The sequence below is a fragment of the Ictidomys tridecemlineatus genome, chromosome 4 (genome assembly GCF_052094955.1).
Source record: "Ictidomys tridecemlineatus isolate mIctTri1 chromosome 4, mIctTri1.hap1, whole genome shotgun sequence".
In the NCBI taxonomy this organism is placed as follows: domain Eukaryota; kingdom Metazoa; phylum Chordata; class Mammalia; order Rodentia; family Sciuridae; genus Ictidomys; species Ictidomys tridecemlineatus.
The window spans coordinates 12,154,947-12,176,649 of record NC_135480.1 but is presented as its reverse complement, the minus strand read 5'-3'; the positions used below and the strand labels follow the sequence as shown (position 1 = coordinate 12,176,649).

Below are 21,703 nucleotides of genomic sequence, written 5' to 3'. Positions count from 1 at the left end.
TGTAAATTCTTTTAACTTTGTTTATCATGGAAGGTGTTTATTTCATCATAAAATCTAAAGCTTAGTTTTGCTGGATATAAGACTCTTGGTTGGCATCCATTTTCTTTCAGAGCTTGGTATATGTTGTTCTATCCCAATAACTCTTAGATTTGGTCTTTTGATGCTGTCCCATAATTCTTGGATGTTCTGTTCATGGTTTCTTACTATCTTCACTGTGTGATCCACTTTATTTTCCAGATTGTATACTTTGTCTTCATTATCTGATGTTCTTTCTTCCAAGTGATCTAGTCTGTTGGTTATGCTTTCTATTGAGTTTTTTATTTGATTTATTGTATCCTTCATTTCAAGGATTTCTGCTTTTTTTTTCAGAGTCTCTATATCTCTCTTGAAGTAATCTTTTGCTACCTGTATTTGCTCTCTTATCTCTTTGTTAGAGTGATCAATTTTTGCCTGTAGTTGCTCATTTAGGTCATTCTTTAATTTACAGATCATTTTAATTATGAACCTTCTGAACTCCTTCTCTGACATTTCATCAACTTTGCTGTCCATAGGTTCTGTTATTAGCATATCCTGGTTTGTTTTGGGGCACTTTCCTCCCTTGTTTTTTATGTTTTCTATGTGTCTTCCTTTCTTGCAGTGTGGATCTGAGATATTACAGTTTTTTCCCTATATTCTTATAGTACCCATTCAGATTGTCTGTACCTCTTCTTGATGTTGGGTTTCTAGACCCTGCTGGTGTCCCTCAATGTGTGCTACTACAACTAAAGGTGGCAATAGCCAAGATAATAGTTAAGGTGCCCCAAGATGGAAGCAATGTCTTACAGAGATGGGGCTGAAAGGGTGGGCCTCACACTCTCTTTAGACTTGTAAATTCTGAGATGCATCTGCTTCTATGACCTGTCTGTTGTCACAAAGTTAGAGGCTACTGTGTGGGGAAGGCTATGGCGATGACTACAATGTCCCAAGATGGAAGTGGGTTAGGCTTAGGCTCCCAGGTGGGGTGGGGGGAGCAAACTAGGATCTACCCTGGACCTGGGTCCAGCGCAAATCGCTGTGGGTGGACCTGGGCTGGGCCGGGCTCCCTCAGTAGTCTGCTGGTTGGAAGGGGCAGCCTGTGCCAGAGGCTGGGTTCAGGCATGTGCCCATCAGGAGAGGGAAGGACCCAGGCCTACTGTGAGCCTGGGTCCTGCACAGCCCAGTGTGTGAGGATCTAGGCCTCCTGGCTTGACCTCCCCGGTAGTCTGCTGGTCAGAAGGGGTGGTCCAGTGTGGGAGGGTCAGGCCTACTGTAGCCTGGGTTCTATGGTGTGGGCACATCTGAGCTGCCAGGCTTGACCTCTTGCCTAGTTACCCTGTTTTAGAAAAATACGAAACCTATTGAGAGATTTCCATCCAAAAATGTTGACAGGAAAAATGTTTGTATGCTTAAAGGATTAATGCTCACTTTTTCTACAGAGCGTAACTCAGTTTTGCAATAAGGGTATGAAAGGTGTCACAACCTATATAGAAGTGGTCTTTGTGGTACTTTATTCTTCAGCACTAACTAAATGTATGATCCTGGGAAAGTTACTTTTTTGTAACCCGCTTTAAGAAAGTTAATTGAGAACTAGGTCTGTCAACTTATATTTCCTTAATAAATGTTAGCTGTGTTACAATAACACAGTAGTAATAATAACAGCAACATGATTCCACATTCCTTCTTCGGTTGGAGGTTCCTTACCTGAAGCATCATTTTCATGTATCTCTAGAGATCTTTTCCAGTCATACAAATAGAACTCCATAGGATGTATCCAAAGGTATCACTTTTCCCAGCTAGTTAGTGAGATCACTAAAGGTTAAAAAATAAATTCTAAAACATTTATAAATCCTGGTAGCCCATGTCTCAGAATTCTGAATAATGAGTTCCATACTTGTTTAGAAGAGTTTTCTCTCATTTTTTTTTATAAAAAGAAAGTAAACATTTTGTTTAAAATTTAATGTCAAATACCCTTGGTCACTTTTCATTAACATTTAATTCAGTTTTACAAGTAGGCTCCTATGCTGGTGATACAAAAAGAGATGGTGGAATGATGCTATGTCTCCTGCCCTTTTGGAAGCCAGAAGATGGCTGAAGAAATAAGAGTCAGTCAGGCAAAAGAGACCTTCAAGTCTAGAATGGGTTTAACTCTCCAGTCTGTAGAATAGAATGCAGCAGGAACCCAAAAGCTAGACCAGGCTCATTTTGATCTGGGTGCAGAGACAGGCAGAGCTGTATTAATGAACTTACTCCATTAATTTAGTATATGTTTATTGACATGAAAAGGTGTTATACATTAGGTTAAAATAGTATATGTATCTATATACAGATATACACATGCATATATGGTATAACCTAATTGGACAAAACCTTGTCTGTTAAATTCATATTTAAATACTAAATTTACAAGTCTAAATAGAATAATATTATTAATTATGCTTAGTGTTGGGATTGTAGGTCCTTTCCCCGCCCTCCCCCTTCTTAAGTTTCGAAATTTTGCTGTTTTGTTTATTTACTTTAAAGGAATTAAAATGCAACATGATATTCCACTGAAGAGTGTCAGAAAGCCCGGGGGTGGGGGGCTGGAAAAATGAAGATTGACCTGTTGGAAGAGTCAAAACAGGCTTCTGGCATAAATAGGAAGAGAGGGTGACAGTGGAACATGTTCCAAAATGTAAAAAAAATGGGCCTGTGCATTCAGTTGGGGTGAAACAGTGGGCAATAAAAGGACTTTGGAATTTACACAAATATGTGAGACAGGATGATTAGAAGCAAGGAAGTAAAAGGTGCTTATAAAATCCAAGTAAATATCTGTTACTGGAACAGAGCGTGTGTCAGAGACCAAGCAAGAACACAGAGGGGCCAAAGGAACCGAGTTAGTCCTCTGAATAGCTCTGCCTGTCTCTGTGCCTCAGTCACATCACCTAAGGTAAGGAGCCTCTGCCCCGGGGGGGTCTCAGCTGCATGGTGTGCTGCAGCTGCAGAGGGCCAATTCTTGACTCTCTGCTGAGTCCAATAGATTAAATGAGCAGGACAGAAACGATGAGGGAAATGGAACAGGACAGAGTGAAATGGGAGAGGAATAAAAAGGAAGTCAGTTACTGAAAGACAGATAAAAGGTACTTAAAGAAAAAAATGTCAAAGACTTGTCAAAAACAGCAAGTTCAGAAGTATGCAATTCCGTGGATATTAACCAACAAGGGGAGGCATTTGATGGTAATGTGGCTATCACAGTAGAAATAAGGTAGCACTTGGGTTTTAACAAATTTTTTAACTAAGATGCTGCTTCTTTCTGGAAAAAAAAAATTAGGTGGGGAAAACCATTCTTTTTCACTAGGTCAGCCTGTTTACTTGTGGAAGTTCATAGACTTGTCTACTTTTGGATGTACTGAGTGACTCTGTGGGAACGATTTGGTGTGCTGTTTCACCATATACTGTAATATATTCTAAAAGATAGGAATCCTTTTCAGTGTGTTAAAAGTAAAGTTAATACAGAAGGGGGGTCAAAAGAAGCTAGAAAAAAGTAAGATTTTGCAATTTTGTTTGAAATTATTTAGACATAAAACAAATTGGCAAGTTTTTCTCCTCTTGCTGTGGCTGTGAACTTTAATTTCATTAGACCTTATAGTTGTATGTTCCCTGTGCTTAAAAACAACTGCAGTTGTTCTCATATTAGAAGAGAGATAACTGGAGGCAAGTATCTTGACTTGTCAAGAGAAAAATCATGCTAAACCAGTGGCTGAAATACACAAAAAGAGTCTCTTCCTTGGCTTCCTTTTTCTTTTCATCATTTACGGGATTACCCTCATTTCAGTTCCCGGAGCATTTAGCTATTTGCACAGTAAGTCGTCAGGTCATAAAACAAAGGTATCAAAACAGGCTCTTTAATCTTTTATCTAAAACCATAACTTGGCCTGGCAAAAACACATTTTGAGACTAACCATAATCTTTATAGAGCCAGGTGTTAATAATCTAGGTCTAAACAAAATGTATAGGTCTTTGTCCAGAAACTAAATAGCAGATAAAAAAATGAGAAGTGGCTGATAAATGAAAGTCTTAAATTTTTCTTATCAATTTTCAGAAAGAAACAAAATAAAAATAGTCAACAGCAAACAGGAAGGTAATAAGATCCCATACAGACAGAAACACAGGACAACCACTTAATTGTGCATTTATTAAAAGCTCAAGATCATTCTGATTCTGGTTAACTACTGTACCCCCAACACCATCTCTAATCTCTTTCCTCCTAGCATTGACCTTCTGAAGTTCAATCGCTTAGGAAAACTTTTCATATGCACAATCCTCTTCTTCAAACAAGAAAGAAGATTGTAGATTCTAATAATAAAATAATAGCTTAATACCTTTAATCAAACACTTCTTCTATGTCTGCATTGCTGCAATGGTTTTATGAAAAGTGTGATTATTTGATCTTTGCACAAGTCTTTTCAAATAGCATCATCTGTCTTTATACAACAGAGACACGAGAACTAACAAGGATTTAGTTAAGAAAATCTCTCACAGCCCCAGAGTTAGTGAAGTAGCAGGTTGCAGATAAGAAAAGAAAGAGTTGGATCAACATTTATCCACAGACTCCAGAACATCAGGATTCATAACTCGTATTCTCAGCTGTTATGTGAGAGTTAGAGAGACTCCAAGAATCCCAGGTGTGGAACTCTTCTTTTTTCCTTGCTTAATACATTTTTTTGTGGATTACAATTTGTTCCCATTTCCAAAAAGTAATCTTTTTTATAATCAGACATTTCAGAAGTGTGTTTTCTCCCTTTCCACTGATTTTTCAACTTTTTTTTTTCATTTTTTTTCTACCATATGAGCAGCTTATAATAAGGACTGTGAAAGGAAGCAACAGGTAATTATAAAATCCAGATAAATTTCTGAGATGGGAACGGAGCTTGGAGCAGAGGAAAAAAAGAAAGGGAAGGGGGTAGGAGAGAGGGAGGGAGGAAGGAAGACAGACAGACGTGGAGATGCCAAGGGAATGGATAAGTCCATTATATTCTCTCATTGTGAAATAGGAATAATATTATTATCTACCTTATGGGGTCTCATAAAGAAAGAGACAATAAACTGTATGCACACGCAACAATAATGCAGCAACCCATGTAGCTGTGATTCTATGAGTCCATCATCTGAGTAAGTGACCCTGTTCAAATGCCAGTGGTGACGTGCTCGAATAGGGCATAATAGGGACTCCTTCGATTTCTACCTCATGCCAAGGACAAAGACATTCCTTTCTCCTGTTTTCTTGAATCTGTGAAGTACAAGAAAAAAGTTTGCAGAGAAGGTCTCTGAAAAGGAATCTAAGGTTACTGAAGAGGAGTTTTTGTGTGTCGTGATTGTTTTCAAGAATTAACCATGATTTTTGTCCCTGTCTAATTATGTTGACTTATTTTCAACAAGATTTCCCTCAGCTACCTAGGGACTGAGATGCTCTAGGCTTTATTTCTTGAAGAACAGAAACACGAAGAAAGAATCTCAAGAATATTTTCCTTAAAGAAAAGGAAAATCAACATGAGCGTCCATAAATGAGTCATCTACTTTTCCAGTTATGGATCATTTGAACCCTAGACTGCCAGTTGTATGGTAAGGTACAGCTGCACACCATACAACTGGCCCTGCACAGTTTTCTAATTGTTAGTCTAACAAAACGTCACAAAGTTGGTGGCCTAAAACAACGTAAAATTTTATCTGGCCTTTCTGTAAGTCACTGAGTTATCAGCAAAGCGTCTGCCGATCTAAGGTTTGTTCTGGGGGCTCCAGGGAACCATCTGCTTCCTTGTTATCCACCTTCTGGAGGGATCCATCTTCCTTGTCTCATGACCTCTTCACCATCTTCAGAGTGAGCCTATCACATCCTGCCGACCCTACCTGCATCATTGCTCTGTCTTTTATTTTTTTTATTTTCTTCTGCCTCTCTCAATTTTAAGGGTCCTGAAGACTGTGCCCACCCAATCTTCCTATTGCATGGTCAACTGAACAGCCTTACTTCTATTTGCCACCTTACTTCTCCTGTGCCAAGCAGGCTAACATATTCCCAGATTCCCACATTAGGATGTGGACATCTCTAGAGGGGAGAAGGGACATTACTCTATCGACCCCAGTCCCTTCCCTCCTGCTATTCTTCAGAAGCAAGGAACTCAGGAAAAGCGCACGCGTGCACGCACAACTAAATAGAAAGAACTACAAAATAGATCCCTCTCTGCTTCACTTCCTCCAAACCACAGGACATACAAGATTCCAAAGTCAAATGAGAATCTCATTTATGTGAGCCTCGTTGCTTGTTTTCTGCTGCTAACTCGCCCTCTTCCATTTGGATAGACAATTGACATTTGACGAGGTGTCCTTCAATTTCTTTTCTGCATTAATGTATTACTTGAGTGTGTTTTGTAATACTTAGGACATAACGATGTCATTCCAGGTAACAATGTACCCTGGAGCACGTGAAACCACCCCCAATCCTTACCCGTCAAGCAGCTACGGGTCTCCTGGGTCTCAGCAACATCCGAGTCCAATAAACCCGGGAAACCAAGCTCAAGGTGGGCAGCCTTACTTCGTTGCATCTCCGGGAATCATTCCTAGCAATCAGCTGGGTCAAGGAAACGTACAAATGATAAGTCCAGCTACAGGAACAGCACCAACAAACTTCAAAGAATCAAAGACACTGGGGGTGAGTCCATTTGCTACCAGAATTCTAATTTTGCATTTGCAAGGGTTGGTTTGTTGTTATACCTGTAAGCTGCAGATGACTTACCATTCAATTATTAAGGAGCTCTAAACAGTATTCTGGAAACTGTGTCCCCTTCAGGTAGAAATAATCAATCGGCAAACAGACTTTACCCCAAGTCCACTTTATTTCAGATTCAAGCAAGAATCTAATGGTTGACAGAGGACCCTCCCTCCCTAGCAGGGGCACTCGGTAATATTGATACAACGGGAGCATCACTACTTCTAACTTGATCTCACTTTGTTAAAAAACTTTTTAGACAATCTCACTCGGACTTCTGGAATGGTTACAAGCCTGGTGTTTGCATACAGGTGAATTCACTGGTGGTAGCTGCCCCAAAACGAGTGGAGTTACTAACAGGAAGTCTCCCCAGACTCAGGGTGAAAGAATTACGAGGTGTATCACCTGCAGTGCTTCCCTCACAGTACCCTTGAAAATGCTATGGCTTAACCGATGCCTTATTTCTACAAAGGTTACTTTGAACTGAACCCCCACAGTCTTATTTCCATAGACTTTAGAAAACATGCCCTACTTGGAGGTGAAGATTCCACCTGCTCAGGTAGAATTGCTAGTCTTTTTGCCAAGCATTCCAGGGACCTCTTCCAGATCCTAACACAATCCCACCAAACCGCATGGAATCTCCCGCTGTGTGCAGCTCCAACCTCTACAGCGAGAGTTGTCCATAAATAAAATTAAATCACCATTGCGTGCCAGAACTCCTCTAGCCATCTTACTACCTAGTTTAAGTCTCAGCCATTTTAAGAAATTAATAATGAGCCTCAGTCTCCCTCCGGCAGCCAATCTAAGCTGAGGAGGTGGCCCCTCTAATGCTCCTCCTGCCAGATGGAGGAAGTTCCCGTTTCCTGCTGAACAGATGGGACAAACCAGCACCTCACAGAGGAGTTGGGATTATCATCCTCAGGGAACCTACCACCTAGTGGGGGAAATCCGCTGCACACATAATAAGGAAGTGGAGCATGGAGTGTGCTGGAAAGAGATGAAAGAAACACAAAGAATAAAGTGCAAAAGGGGTCAGAAGTACCAGGAAATAAGGGAGGAGCTATTTCAAGCTGGCCAGCCTGGGCTTTCCCTAGAACATGATATCTGAGCACAGACGTGAAGTTAGGGGTGAGCCGTGCAGATATCAGGGCAAGAGGGAAACCAGTATAAAGGTCTTTAGAGGAAAACGTGTGTGATGAGTTTGATGGACAGGGAGGAGGCCAATAAAGGAGAAAAGCATGCAAGGGAGGGAGCGGTCAGGAGGAGAGGCAGAGACATGGTAGGGGCCAGACCTGGTGGGACCTGGAGGGCAGAGGCTTGGGCTTTTACTGAACGGAATGAAGTACCACTGCCTGGTACCAAAGAGGTGTGAAATAAAAGTACTTTTTAAAAGCGACGGCACTTGGCAGAAGCTACATCTCCATGAAGATTCCACATGTGTGCCACTCACAGCTCCATTCATGACAACTATGCAGGGGCCAAGGCTGGTGGGATGAACAGCATCCACACCAGTCAGCTCAGAACTGTAGGTGGTCCTGTGGCCAAAAATGCAAAGTGAATTGAAAGCACAAAGGTGGTTAAGTTTAAGGTGATTCTGATCAGTACGTGGTACAATTAGGATGAAGATGGGAAGTTTGTAGACTATTGGACTGATGAGAAGAACTTGTGGAAATCAAAGATAAAATCTCATGCAGGAGTTCTTCAACTGAGATGTATCATTCACTAAAAGAGGCTCATCATCTCCCTGAGCTATGGGTCAAAGTGTGGCATACGTACATAGATGGGCAAGACTGAAGGGTTCATAGTTTTTATGAGAATCTCAAAGAAATTCATTATTCAAAAGTATATCAATCTCTTAGCTTTGCTTATGAAACGTTCCAATTTTAATTTAACTTAATTATATGCACTATTTATTGAAGACATAAACACAGAAGTGTCTGTGTTTGCAGTCTTCCTGGTTAGATAAGACATGCACATTGGGAAGAAATGAATCATAGTACTCCATTGACTTTTGCACCAATCTAGCAATTGTCATTTCTCATAAGTATATGCTTACTCAGGACAAAGAAAGGTGTGACCAGAGGTACAAAAAAGTACAAGAGGTGTCCCTTGCCTTTGGATATGTCTCTTGACTGATAAGAAAATGGTTGCGCACCTGAAATAAAAAAAAAAAAGATATAAATGACTAGAAAGCCAAGTGAAAAGGTGTGTTTATATCTTGACATGCAACAAAAATGTTTGGGGGAGTTGAATTTATTTATTGCTTTAGATTCACATGACAGTAGGGTGTATTCTGACATATCATATATACATGGAGTGCAACCCATTCCAATTTAGATACCATTCTTGTGGTTGTACATGATGTGGAGTTACACTGATTGTGTATTCTTCTATGAGCATAGAAAAGCTCCACCCAGTTCATTCTATTGTCTTTCTTACTCTCCCCTCCCTTCCCTTCATTCCCCTTTGTCTAGTCCAATGAATGTCTTTTTATACCTCCTCCCTACCCTCCTTGTTATGGGTTAGCATCCATATATTAGAGGGAACATTCAGTCTTCAGTTTTATGAGATTAGCATATTTCACTTAGCATAATAGTCTCCAGTTCCATCCATTTACTGCATATGTCAGAACTTCATTCTTCTTTATGGATGAGTAATATTTCATTGTGTATACTTGCCATATTTTCTTTATCCATTCATCTGTTGAAGGATACCTATATTGGTTCCATAGCTTAAGTATTATAAATTGAACTGCTATAAACAATGATGTGGTTGTGCTTATTTTAAGTCCTTTGGGTATATGCCAAGAAGTGAGATAACTAGGTCAAATAGTGGTTTCATTTCAAGTTTTCTGAGGAATCTCCATACTGCTTTCCAGAATGGTTGCACCAATTTGCAGTCCCATCAGCAATGTTTGGGTGTACCTTTCCCCTCACATCCTAGCCAACATTGAATGTTACTTGTATTCTTCATAATTGCCATTCTGACAGGAGTGAGATGGAATCTCAGTGTAGTTTTAGCAATTAGACAAAAGAAAGAAAGTAAAGGGATAAGAATAGGAAAAGAAGAGCTCAAATTATCCCTGTTTGCTGACTATAGGATTCTATACTTAGAACCAAAAAAATCTCCACCAGAAAGCTTCTTGAACTCATAAATGAATTCAGCAAAGCAGCAGGATATAAAACCAACACCCACACATCAATTGCATTCCTATATACCAATGATGAATCGATGAATCAGCTGAAAGACAAATCAGGAAACTATCCCATTCACAATTGCCTCAAAAAATAAAACAAAATACTTGGGAATCCATCTAACAAAAGAGGTGAAAGATCTCTACAATGAAAACTACAGAACACTAAAAAAAGAGATTGAAGAAGACCTTTGAAAATGAAAATATTTCCTATGTTCTTAGATAGGCAGAATTAATATTGTCAAAATGCCGTACTATCAAAAGGGCTATACGGATCTAATGCAATTCCTACTAAAATTCCAATGATGCTCTTAATAGAAATAGAAAAAGCAGATATGAAATTCTTTTTGAAAAATAAGAGACCCAGAATAGCCAAATTAATCCTCAGCGAGAAAATTGAAGCAGGAAGCATCACAATATCAGACATTAAATTATACTATAGAGCTATAGTAACAAAAATTGCATGGCATGGGCACCAAAGCAGACATGTAGACCAATGGGTACAGAATAGAAGACACAGAGACAAACCACATAAATACAGACAACTCATACTGGACAAAGGTAGAGAAAAGGTAGCCTCTTCAACAAATGGTGCTGGGAAAACTGGAAATCCATATGTAGTATGGTGAAATTGAACCCCTATCACCCACCCACCCTGCAAAAAACTCAATTCAAATTGGATCAAGGACCCAGGCATTGGACTAGAGACACTGCACCTACTAGAAGAAAATGTAAACCCAACTCTCCATTATGTCAGCTCAGGAACAGACTTCCTCAATAAGACTCCTAGAGCACAAAAAGTAAAATCAAGAATCAATAAAAGGTATGGCATCAAACTAAAAAGCTTCTTCAAAAACAAAGGAAACAACCAATGACATGAACAGAGAGCCTACAGAATGGGAGAAAATCTTTACCACCTGCTCAGGTGAGCATTCATCTCCAGGTCATACAAAGAACTCAAAAAAACACCAACAGAACAAATACTCAATCACTAAATGGGCAAAGGAACTGAACAGGCACTTCACAGAAGAAGAAATACAAATGGTCAAAAAATATGTTCAATATCTTTAGCAATTAGAGAAATGCAACAGAAATTGAGAAAGAAAAGACAGTAAGTCAATTTGACAGGTGTAACCAAGAAGGCTTAGTGGAAGAGATGGACCTGCATTGAGCCTCGGGGGTGGGAGGAGTCAGTGCCAAAGAGTTCAAATGTGAGCTCTGGAGTCAAATTGCTGCAGGAAATTCCCAAATATGTCCCTCACTAACTGCCTGACCTTGGACACCTAATTTATTTATATTTCTGTGTCTCTTTCAGCGGTTGGTGGGATTACAAGGAACAATACGTATAAAGTGATTATAACATTATCAAGTAGAAAATGAATTACTCATAACTGATATTATCCAAGCAGAGAACTGTTCTATTTGCAAGAGAGCCACTAAAGTCACATGTAATGGTATTATTCTGTTCTGAGTGTCTTTGGCTTCCAGAAGATGCTAATGGATGCATCAGTAGTTGTGCTCTCTGAAGTACTCTCCTACAGCCACCCTGCAAGCCACCTCCAAAACCTCAAGCAAGGCTTTACACTGATAGTTTTGCTCCCATTATTCTCGAGTATATCAAAACACTCACGTCCAACCCCTGCTTTACCTGCATGCCCAAGTGATGCCTATGGGACCTGGCAAAGTGGTGGGTAAATGAACAGGAGCAGCAATGACCATAAGGTCTCAAAGGCTGAAAATGAAGAAGTAATTGTAAAATTCCTATTTTCTCTTTCAGGGAATCCAGATTGTGATTGGATCAATGCACATTGGCTTTGGAATTATTTTGGGCCTTTTGAGCTACTCTACTACACAATATTTGGGTTTTGGCTCCTTCACTTTTATTAGTGGATATCCATTCTGGGGTGGAATCTGTGTGAGTAGATGGCTAGGACACCTGTCGCTACCTGGGCATCTTCAGCCTACATGTAATATTAATATTATTAAGTTTTTAATAATTCAGGTATCTGAGGGTGGGAGGATTTAGAGAAATAACATCTCTGGGCTTAAAAAAGAAGGGGAACATTGTTCCCCATTTTTCATTTGAATCTTAAAGTTTACTTAGCTCGAGTAATCTAACCAAAGTTTTAGGTCCCTATGACATTTTAGACAGAAAAGGGTGTGTTGGGTGGAGAGTGGCAAAAGGAGATAATTGGAAACATAATTTTTTTAAAAAAAAGCAGGAAACAACATTAGGCAATAATCTCAGGAATCTTTGAATAAGGAAAGCTTTCAGGAAAATGAGTTCTTTATGTGCAAGAATCTTAGGGGTGGGGAAGAGTCAAATCATATCACTCATAAAGTTACTCAAGAAAACTGAGAAAAACAACAGGCAATTTTGAGAATAAAATTAGGTGAATGTAGATGTACCAGCCTTCCACGTAAGGAGAAGTTCCCAGGCACAATCAGAGAATCCACCATTTGACAAATAAATTTTTCTATTTCTACAGTTCATTATTTCTGGATCACTCTCTATAACAACATTCAAGGAATTCTCCCCTTGCCTGGTAAGTTGGAATGTTTCTACTTTTTAAACCCCTTTAAAGATGAGTGGAGAGGAACATTGAGGAGGCAGATTCAGAAAGTGTGAACAGATGCATTTTCTCAAAATATGTGGAAGAGTGGTCCACGCCATTTGCCAATTTAGGCAAATTGGAATGTGAGAACTCCACTTCCTGACTCTTGAACTCACAAGGATGGGAAATGGGAAAGATAAGGGTGGCTTAAGTTTTAACCTAAAGACTTTTTGCTTCAGTTGAGTCCAACTTCACCAGCAGAAGGCCACCCCGCCCCCAACAAAACTCCAGGAACCAGGAAATACCTACTTGCCCCTCAGTAAAAAGGTCTCGGATGTTCACTTGTCTATTCTCAACTCTACCTTATGGTTGTGTGTGTGTGTACAGATGTGTGTGTGTGCAGATGTGTGTGTATGTTTGTGTGTGCGCGCACACACACATATTTCTTCTTGAGATTGGGTTTTTATTGTAGAATTCTTTAAATCAGGATTAAAGTAATCTAGTGCAGAACATAAGAAAAACTTATAAAAAGATCAATGAGGCAGCATACCAATGGTCACAGCATACCTTGGTCACAGCATACCAATTTCCTGATTGAATTACCAACCAGGAGAAGGAGACTGACTTACCAAAAACCAAAGCAGAGGTGGTTTCAAGATCACCTTAATTATGCAATTAGGCCTAAAGAGAAAGAATGGGAAAGTGGGGACATAAAATCCATTGTTCATGTTCCACTAGACAAAACCAAAACACTATAATACAATTGAAGCTAGCCTCAAACTGATCAAACACTCTTTTTGTAATCCAGAAACAAAATAAAGCATCTTTTACGTGCCTCCTTAGCAAGTCAGCTGAGCACGGGTTTCACAGTTATTATGTCACGTGTCACCATGCTATTGTTAAAGCTAGGGCAAGTTTTTCACTCTGTCCATGTGCCAGTACTCACAAAAACCTAAAGGGTTTCTCCTTAAAAACTTGGAGTTCATCATCTAGTCACTAGAGAACTGTTGAGGCTTTCATTAACCCTTAAATCTATCAGCAACAATTTTGGAGGTATATACTTTCCCTTCTATACTACCTATAGCCTTTTATACTAGCCATCGCACTACCTCATGACATGGCTGTAAGATTTCAATGTGACAATATGATTTTAAAAATTTAACACAGCACCTGTCACAGAACAATGCCCATTTAAAGTTTATTTGTAGCTGGGTGCAATGGTGCATGTCTGTAATACCAGCGGCTTGGGAGGCTGAGGCAGGAGGATTTCGGGTTCAAAGCCAGCCTCAGCAAAAGGGAAGAGCTAAGCAACTCAGTGAGACCCTGTCTCTCAATAAAATACAAAATGGTGGCTCGGTGACCAATGCCCCTGAGTTCAATCCCCAGTACCCAAAAACGTTTATTTGTTCTTCTGTTTTTTTAAAGGGAAATAAAGTTGTTATTAAGCATGTGGTTTTTATACAAATAAAATATATCATTGACATTTTTTTACAGCTCTTTAGAAGGAACTGACAATGAGGTTGCAGAGTGATTTTGGTGTTAATCACCCGTAAATGCAGTAAAAAGAAACATTTCAACTTCAAAAATTGCCACAGATGTCAAAGATCAAGAACTATAAAACTGAGACTATTATTTTGTTTAATTTTATTTATCCTCTAATTTATTTTTTCTGTTGTCTCCATTAGATAAAAAGCAGCCTGGGAATGAACATTGTGAGTTCTATCTTTTCCCTAATTGGGGCGATTCTGTTGTTACTGGACCTGTGCATCAATGGCCTCGCTTCTCAGGCCCACTGGGCAGTGGTGAGTGTCCCGAAATCTCCACATTTATGCTTTCTGTTCCCACAGAATGAGTCTATGTCTTTAATCTCCTTGCCCTGTAGGAACACCAGTGGAAATCTCTTCTTCTATCCCAGCCCCATTCCTAGAAATGGTTTTGCTGGGAGGATAAAGTGGGAGAGGTAAGCCTCTGCAGACAGACTAAAGCAGAAGGAGCATGATTGGCCCATCCCACTGTTAATTCCAGGAACTCAGGGGAAGGTCTTGGATAGGCCCACTCCTCAGAATACCCCAAAATTATTTTCCAACAATTTGAAATTCTGTATCAACAAGAATGTGAAGCTATTGATTGCTTCTTTATTTTAGGTTAAAATGAGGGACAGGAAAATAACAGTGACAAGGACATCCAATTTTTACTAAAGAAGCCCAGAAAGTGAAGCCATTTTGAAATGAAGTATATGTCTCTGAATGTGTTCAAATGCAATCATCCATTCATGATCTTTATACAGACCAAGCAAGGACTCTGACCCCAGGAGGAAACAGGTGGTCTGAGGGCCAGAATGGTTACCATAGATAAGGAATGCAGCAACACAGTAACACAATATATTTGTGTTTTGAATTCATTATTGTCTTTTGCAGTATAGAGAAAGGCATATAAGGCAAGAATATAGGTAAGGTGATATCTTAGTCTGTTTTCTGTTGCTATAACTAAATAAATGAGGCTGGATACCTTATAAAGAAAAGATGTTTCTTTAGTTGCTAATTCTGGAAGACCAAGAGCATGGTGTCAGTATTGGCTTCTGGTGAAGGCCTATTGGAAGACAGCATGGGAGCATGCATCCCATGCATCCCATGGAAAGAATGCACAAGAGACAGACAGACACCAAGGGCCAGGCTCACTCTTCTATAACAACTTGCTCTTGTGAAAATTAACCTTCTCCTAGAAGACCTAATCCACTCAGGAGATGAGCATTAACACCCTCACAAACGCAGTCCTGAGCCAATCACCTCCCACTAGGCCCTACCTCTTCATGTCCCACCACCTTCCAGTGCTTACCCCTGCCATGTAAGATTGGCCCATGCCTCCAGCATGTGAACCCTTGGGGTTCAAGCCATATCCAAACCACAGGAGGGGACCTCTTGGTAAATAAGGTGGACTTCAGCAAGAAAATGAATTTCATATTTTACAATGTCAAATGAAAAGAACAAAACCTTACTGAAAATTCAGTTTCAAACCTGGAATCCATGTGCAGAAATAAATCCAATGTGACTCGAGATGGTGGAGAAAGCACAGCTCCTAGTCCTGGTTCTTATCCACTCCCCAAGAAGCCAAACTGAAGAAAGAACAGAGGCCAAGAAATACAAAGAAGCCTTACCAGTGTGCTCCCATCTGGAGTTGGAAAGACTGAGGTGGACAGCCGTGAGTTCTGAGAAAGAAGAAAGCAAATGATTTATGGGAGAAGCCCTCCTACAGCACTCAGTAATCCACGGGATGGAATCCCCCTCTGGCCATGGGGCAGGCACTGGAACCAGTCATTTAGCAGAGTCTCAGAGGAGAGAAAGTGAAGTTCATGTCTTAGTACTAGCTCAGCTCTCTATTTCCCGGAAACAGCTGCCTGGTAGGCATTCAGGGGAAAAAAAAACCAATTGTGTCTAAAACAACTGAAGCCTTCAAGTCAAAGGCAGCAACAAGCAAAACAAATTGGATTCAAAGAGTGGAAATACAAGTCAAGGAAAATTCACCCACCCTCCCTCTGAACAAATACAAGGCCCATATGGATCTGTTCACTTTAAGAATGAAAGGTTGAGAAAATGGCAGGAAATTAACCAAGCCCATTAGCGTGATTGAAGGAAGGAAGGAAGGAAGGAAGGAAGGGAGGGAGGGAGGGAGGGAGGGAGGGAGGGAGGGAGAGAGGGAGGGAGGGAGGAAGGGAGGAAAGAAGACCGAAAATTCTATCTGGCTGGTGAGTCAGCAGAAACCCACAGACACACACTATCCATTTTTAGTTAAGGCATAATGCAGCTCATTAGGACACTAAACAATCAGATGATAAGAGTGGATGTGAATTCATATGTCTTCCTTCTTCCTCATAAGATGTACCTTGGTTTGATGAGGGCGTGAGTCACATAAACCACATGGAAAAAAAACAAAACACTGAGCTTCCTCATTCTTGTGGTGTAAATCCAGGAAAGCTATATCCACCATTTCTAATCCAATTTCCACTCCCAAGGAATAGTGAAAGTACTCAGTGACTATCACAGGACTCAGACCCAACATCTGGGTTTCCAGGCATCTGTGTTAGGTTTTTCAACTAAACATAGAAGCTATAAACAACAAAGTGGGATTTCCATGTGGCAGGCTGGGCTGCATCATGTCCTACCCCAGCATGCCCGTGCTACCTCTTCCAACGTGGAAGGAGAATCACCCCACCCTCAGGACAATTTCCCCATGTACATTTTATGCTCTTGAAAATCTAACTGAAAATAAAACGACAGAATGAAGTCATGTACCTGATATCAAATACCTAATGAGAAACGGCCTCAAATAAAAATGGTAGAGAAACAAAATGTGAGCACAGTCACTGGAAAGATGGTCAACATGGAACACAGGCAAGTCTGGGCCAACCTCATCACAACTGGACTCTCTGAGGTAGAGAGTCCAACATATAGTACAGGGAGGAAAAAGTATTTATCAATCATGAAAACATTCCTGAAATAAGAAAAAAAAATTGAACATTATAAACAAATAAGAAAATTCTAGGAAGACAGGTGTAAAATAATTGAGATAGATAGCTATCCCCTTGTTAAGCTATAAGGTATATAAAAAAAATAATTCCTTACAGCTTTAGGGAGAAAGATCAAATTGCCTACAAGATGAGGAAATCAGGTTGGCTCAGACTCTACCACAGTGACTTTCAAAGAGGGAAGACTGTGGGGCCATGTTTACAAGGTTTTGATGTAAACAAGTTATGACGCCAGAATACCATATCCAATCAAGGTCTTGTGGAGGTATAAAGGCAACAAGAAGATACTCTCAGTAAAGGGACAACACATGGACATTGGTGCTAAAAAAAATTAATGTGACATTGAATCACAGATGAGTTAACTTAAGAATTCAGAATGCAGCACTTAAGTGGTCAACTAAGACTCAACAACTGGGGAAATTTCAACTACAGAACTGATTATATATGCTTCACTGTTTCACCCAAGTTAAAAAAAAAATACATGCATATAATCACCAAAAACTGGGAAGTGAAAAGAAAAGAGGAAAAGATAAAAATCGCCTTCATTCTTCGTACTAATTATTTTTTATTGATTTTTTAAAAAAATAAATGACAGCAGAATCCATTACAATTCTTATTACACAGATACAGCACAATATTTCATATCTGAATAATCATTTTAATCCTGTCTAAAATGGAAATGTGCAGGTTTCAAATGACTTCATCTCCTTTACAACTATCTTTTTAGTTTTACAGGTTTAACTTGACTTCTTTTTGTTCTTTGAAAGTTAAGTAGACTTAATACTTTAATTTCAAAGTAGAGAGTATGAATTCTTAGAGCCTCTCTCTGACTCTCCTTGCCTCTCTTACTCACTATTTTTCCTTTCTTGCTGTCTCTCCATGCATCCATTCTTCTCTTTGCCTTGTGCCTGTTCATACAGAGCCAGAATAATAGCCGCCCATGCTAACTTTGGTCACTTCTAAACAGTAGCATTTGAGATAATGGATTAGTTGCTATATTTCTGGCTTTTTGTGAATGACTGTCTTATTAAAAAAAAAAAAGAAATGAGGAAACCATTGAAGGAAAAAAATTATCTCTTTTCTAATATTTCTAAGTAAAGCAGTCTACTGGCCAAAAGAAGTCTTTTGGTATTGTAAAAAAAAAAATCGAAATAAATCCATATTCCCCTGAAATAAGCACTTGCTGGTAATGGGAAAATCATTTTCAGTTAAGCATGAGCAATATTGCCTTTAATGAGCAATAACTTGTCAAAGCCCATGTGAGGCCCTCCTGATTAGTATTTGTTTGTGGTTTCAGATTTCTGGGAAAGGAATTTCAGCCATGCTGATGATTTTCTCCCTCTTGGAGTTCTGCATAACTTGTGCCACAGCCCATTTTGCCAAGCAAATGGTCACCAACACCAGTGGGGTGAGTTGGGTCTCTTCTTTGTAAAATAGCCCGTAGATGTGCTGGAGAGACACAGATTTACTTACAAGGGCACTTTTTGTCCCTGAGTTGGACGGGGCTGGAGAAGGCTGAATAGGCTGTACTAACCGCACTGCTTGGTTTATACTCATTCTTTCTAGTCTGTCCTGGTCATTCCAGCTGTGTATGCAAACAACCCGTGACACAAGAGTCTTCCTCAGCTCCTCCGAGAAATGATGGGTACCCGGTTTATGCCCCTAAATATTAAAGAAAATGGGGGCACTGGGCCAATATCATGGGGGTAAAACTACTCTGCAAAAACTGCTTGTGAAGCTGGTCTTTACTGTCTACGATGATTGTGAATCTTCAGAGACTGCATTTGAGATTTGTGCATCACTAATGACAACCATATCTCCCCGTCACTGTCTTGTACTTACCAGTACCCCACACTGGCAAGGGTGAAGGACCAGAGAACTGAAAAAAACAACCCTTCAACTCTGAAAGCCATATATTTTCCTGTTGATGTTACCTTTTCTGCAATAAAATGCTATTATGAACATAATCCCTTGTTTGTTTGTTTTTAATTGTCTGATCTCGTACTGGTTGTATAGTCACTCTGACAAAACCCTGCAAGGCAGACTGGCAGAGCTTTTCTGATGATGCTCTGCAGCGTGTCCAAGTCACTGGAGATTCTTCACTCCTCCCTGCCTCCCCTTTCTGTTCAGAACGGACCAACAGCCGGGCAAGGCTGACGCATGGGGTTGGTGCTGTTGTTTCTATTTTGGCCTTTTGGTTCTGAAGTAGAAGAAACATTCACACGTTTAAAAGCCAGTGGGAGCCAGGCACAGTGGCGCACACCTGTGATCCCAGCAGCTAGCTCAGGAGGCTGAGGCAGGAGGATATAGAGTTCAAAGCCAGCCTCAGCAACTTAGCAAGGCACTTGAGAACTCAGTGAGACCCTGTGTCTAAATAAAAATAAAAAAGGGCTGGGGATGTGGCTCAGTGGTTAAGCACCCCTGGGTTCAACCCCTGGGTCGTGAACAATTAAGGTAAGAGAGAAGGGATAAATGACTGTTTTAAGTCATCAAAATCACAGGTGGAGTCCACCATGCGACCAGCGCACTGGTTTCATTAATGAGGTTCTTGGCATAAAAGTTAACTAGTGAGATCGAAATAAAACACACAGACTCAGTTACCTATGACCAGGTCCGAGACGGCTCCCCCTCTGGCTCCCACCTCGAACCACCCGGTAGGGCAGCAGGGATTACTCAGGGCTAGCAGGAGAGAGAGAGAGGGAGCACGCCAGGGGGGTGGCCTTTTATTGGGGAACAAGAAATTCAGGGGAGAATTCCATCCAATGAAGGTTGAGGGGGGCCGCACTCCAAAGTCAGGGTCAGTGATTGGCCCCAGGGTCAGTGGTCAGTCACACCCCCACACGGACAGGCTCTCGCACCAGGAGAGGGCCGGGAAAGCTACGACACAGTTTAGCCACAGCGGCTCACACCCAAACCCGGAGTTGCCCAGTCACGTGTGATAATGGCTCCCCACAGTGGAGGACATGACCTAAGCTGTAGAAGGAGGAAGGGAAGATGTGATGGTTGCAGAAAGCCACAGGTCTGCATGAGGGTAGTGAGTACCTGAGGAGCTTCCAATATCATGGCTCTTGTCATCTCTGTCAAAGTAGAAGTGAGCTCATGTCCAAGTGGAGAGCACGAATAGAATCAGAATATCCAACAAAATGGGTAATGACAAAAAGTCATGGAAGTGAACACTAAAATGGCAAGAGAAACAGGAGGATTGCCGGGCTGTGCTGAGGGCATGTTTGAGGGGATGACCACAAACTTAGAGTTCAAACAAACTGCCTCCCAGAGCTTGGGTGCCCAGACACAGATCCAGAAAAAGCACCTACCTCGAATTAGGATTTTTCTAGAGAGGATAATAAAATAGCAGAGAGACAAGAAAACCAAAGACATCATTTAAAATATCATTAAAATAATTCCATGTGAAATCTAAACTTCATAAAAGTGAGAAAAATGGAAAAGAACAGATGAACTGATTTTTTTAAAAAAATGAGATATCTGCCTTTATCCTGTAGAGTTGTTATGAAGGACAAATTAGGCATCAGGAGAAAATGGTTTGACAACAGCCAAGTATTATCCATTTTTGAAATTCTAAAATTATTCAAGAAGTCAGATGAGGAAAAAATATACAATGAAGGAACAGGCCGAGAAATAAGAATCATTGGAGAAGCAGAAGAAAACAGACTTTTTGCATCTGAGAAAGCAGATATGTTATGTCAGGGGAGAGTCACACCATTTTGAGGTTCTAGCCCTGCCTGGGTCACCAGCAGCTCAGCAAAAGGGAAGGCATGTATTGTGGTCTTAGGGTCTAGAAACTAAACAGTTGCCCTCCCAAATGTCTGGGGGCATGGTATGTTGTATATCCAAGCACGTAAAGCAAACAACTATAAAAGGGACATTTCCTTTAGGGACTATGGTTATTCACAGCAAAGTTATTTTTAAGATAAATTTCTAACAGATATATCCTATTTTTCAATTTGTTTAAGTAATATAGTCAACTATTTAGCTCGCTCTAGGTGCCAGTCACATTCCAAACTCTTACCTACATTAACAGATTTAATACAGCAACCCTGTGTGGTAGGTGCTATTATTAGCTTCATTTTCAGATGAGGGAATTTTAACAGGTTAAAAAACTTGACAGGAAGCTGTCAAAGAATACAGCAAGGATTTGAACCCCCAAAGTCTGATGACTAAGTCCAGGCATTTCCTCTTGTCTCAGATATCATCAGAGATTTTTCAGCTTCCAAACAAAGACAAACAAAAACATATTTACCTATAGTAAACTTTCAGTCTGTTTGGAAAGAACTGCCTCACTCCATGATGGGTGGTAAAAGGGTTAGTAATATAACAATAACTGCTTTCAACACTTGCTTCCTGAAGGTTACCATTACCTCTGAATCACTCCTGGGAATCCCCTAACTGCACTTCCAGAGTGTCAAGTACTTCCTGCCAAGGACCCCCGGCAACTTCTCCTGTGACTAGAGAGTCAAAAGATGCTGAGTTGGGCTCAAGCATCCAAAATTTTTATTTGAGGCTCTTTGGAATGCAAAACTAAAATCACCTACTTTAGCAGTTTAAACAACACTATAAGCATAACATTTTTAAATAGTGGACTCATGTTAAGCAATGGAATCAACTAGATTTTTATCCATATAAGAACAATATTCATGCATTATTCTGTAAATATTTGT

General features: G+C 40.3%; 1 protein-coding gene across 1 annotated transcript; it reads left to right on the top strand.

Annotated features, from left to right (window-relative positions):
* Positions 1–2,850: 2,850 nt before the first annotated feature.
* Positions 2,851–18,994, top strand: LOC101962313 (membrane-spanning 4-domains subfamily A member 12). The gene is given in 8 exon segments (XM_078045002.1): positions 2,851–2,944; positions 6,452–6,700; positions 11,728–11,865; positions 12,440–12,496; positions 14,191–14,307; positions 18,325–18,435; positions 18,594–18,630; positions 18,633–18,994. Coding segments are annotated over 7 exon segments (771 nt in total). The 5' UTR covers positions 2,851–2,944; positions 6,452–6,457; the 3' UTR covers positions 18,701–18,994.
* The last annotated feature ends 2,709 nt before the right edge of the window (positions 18,995–21,703 follow it).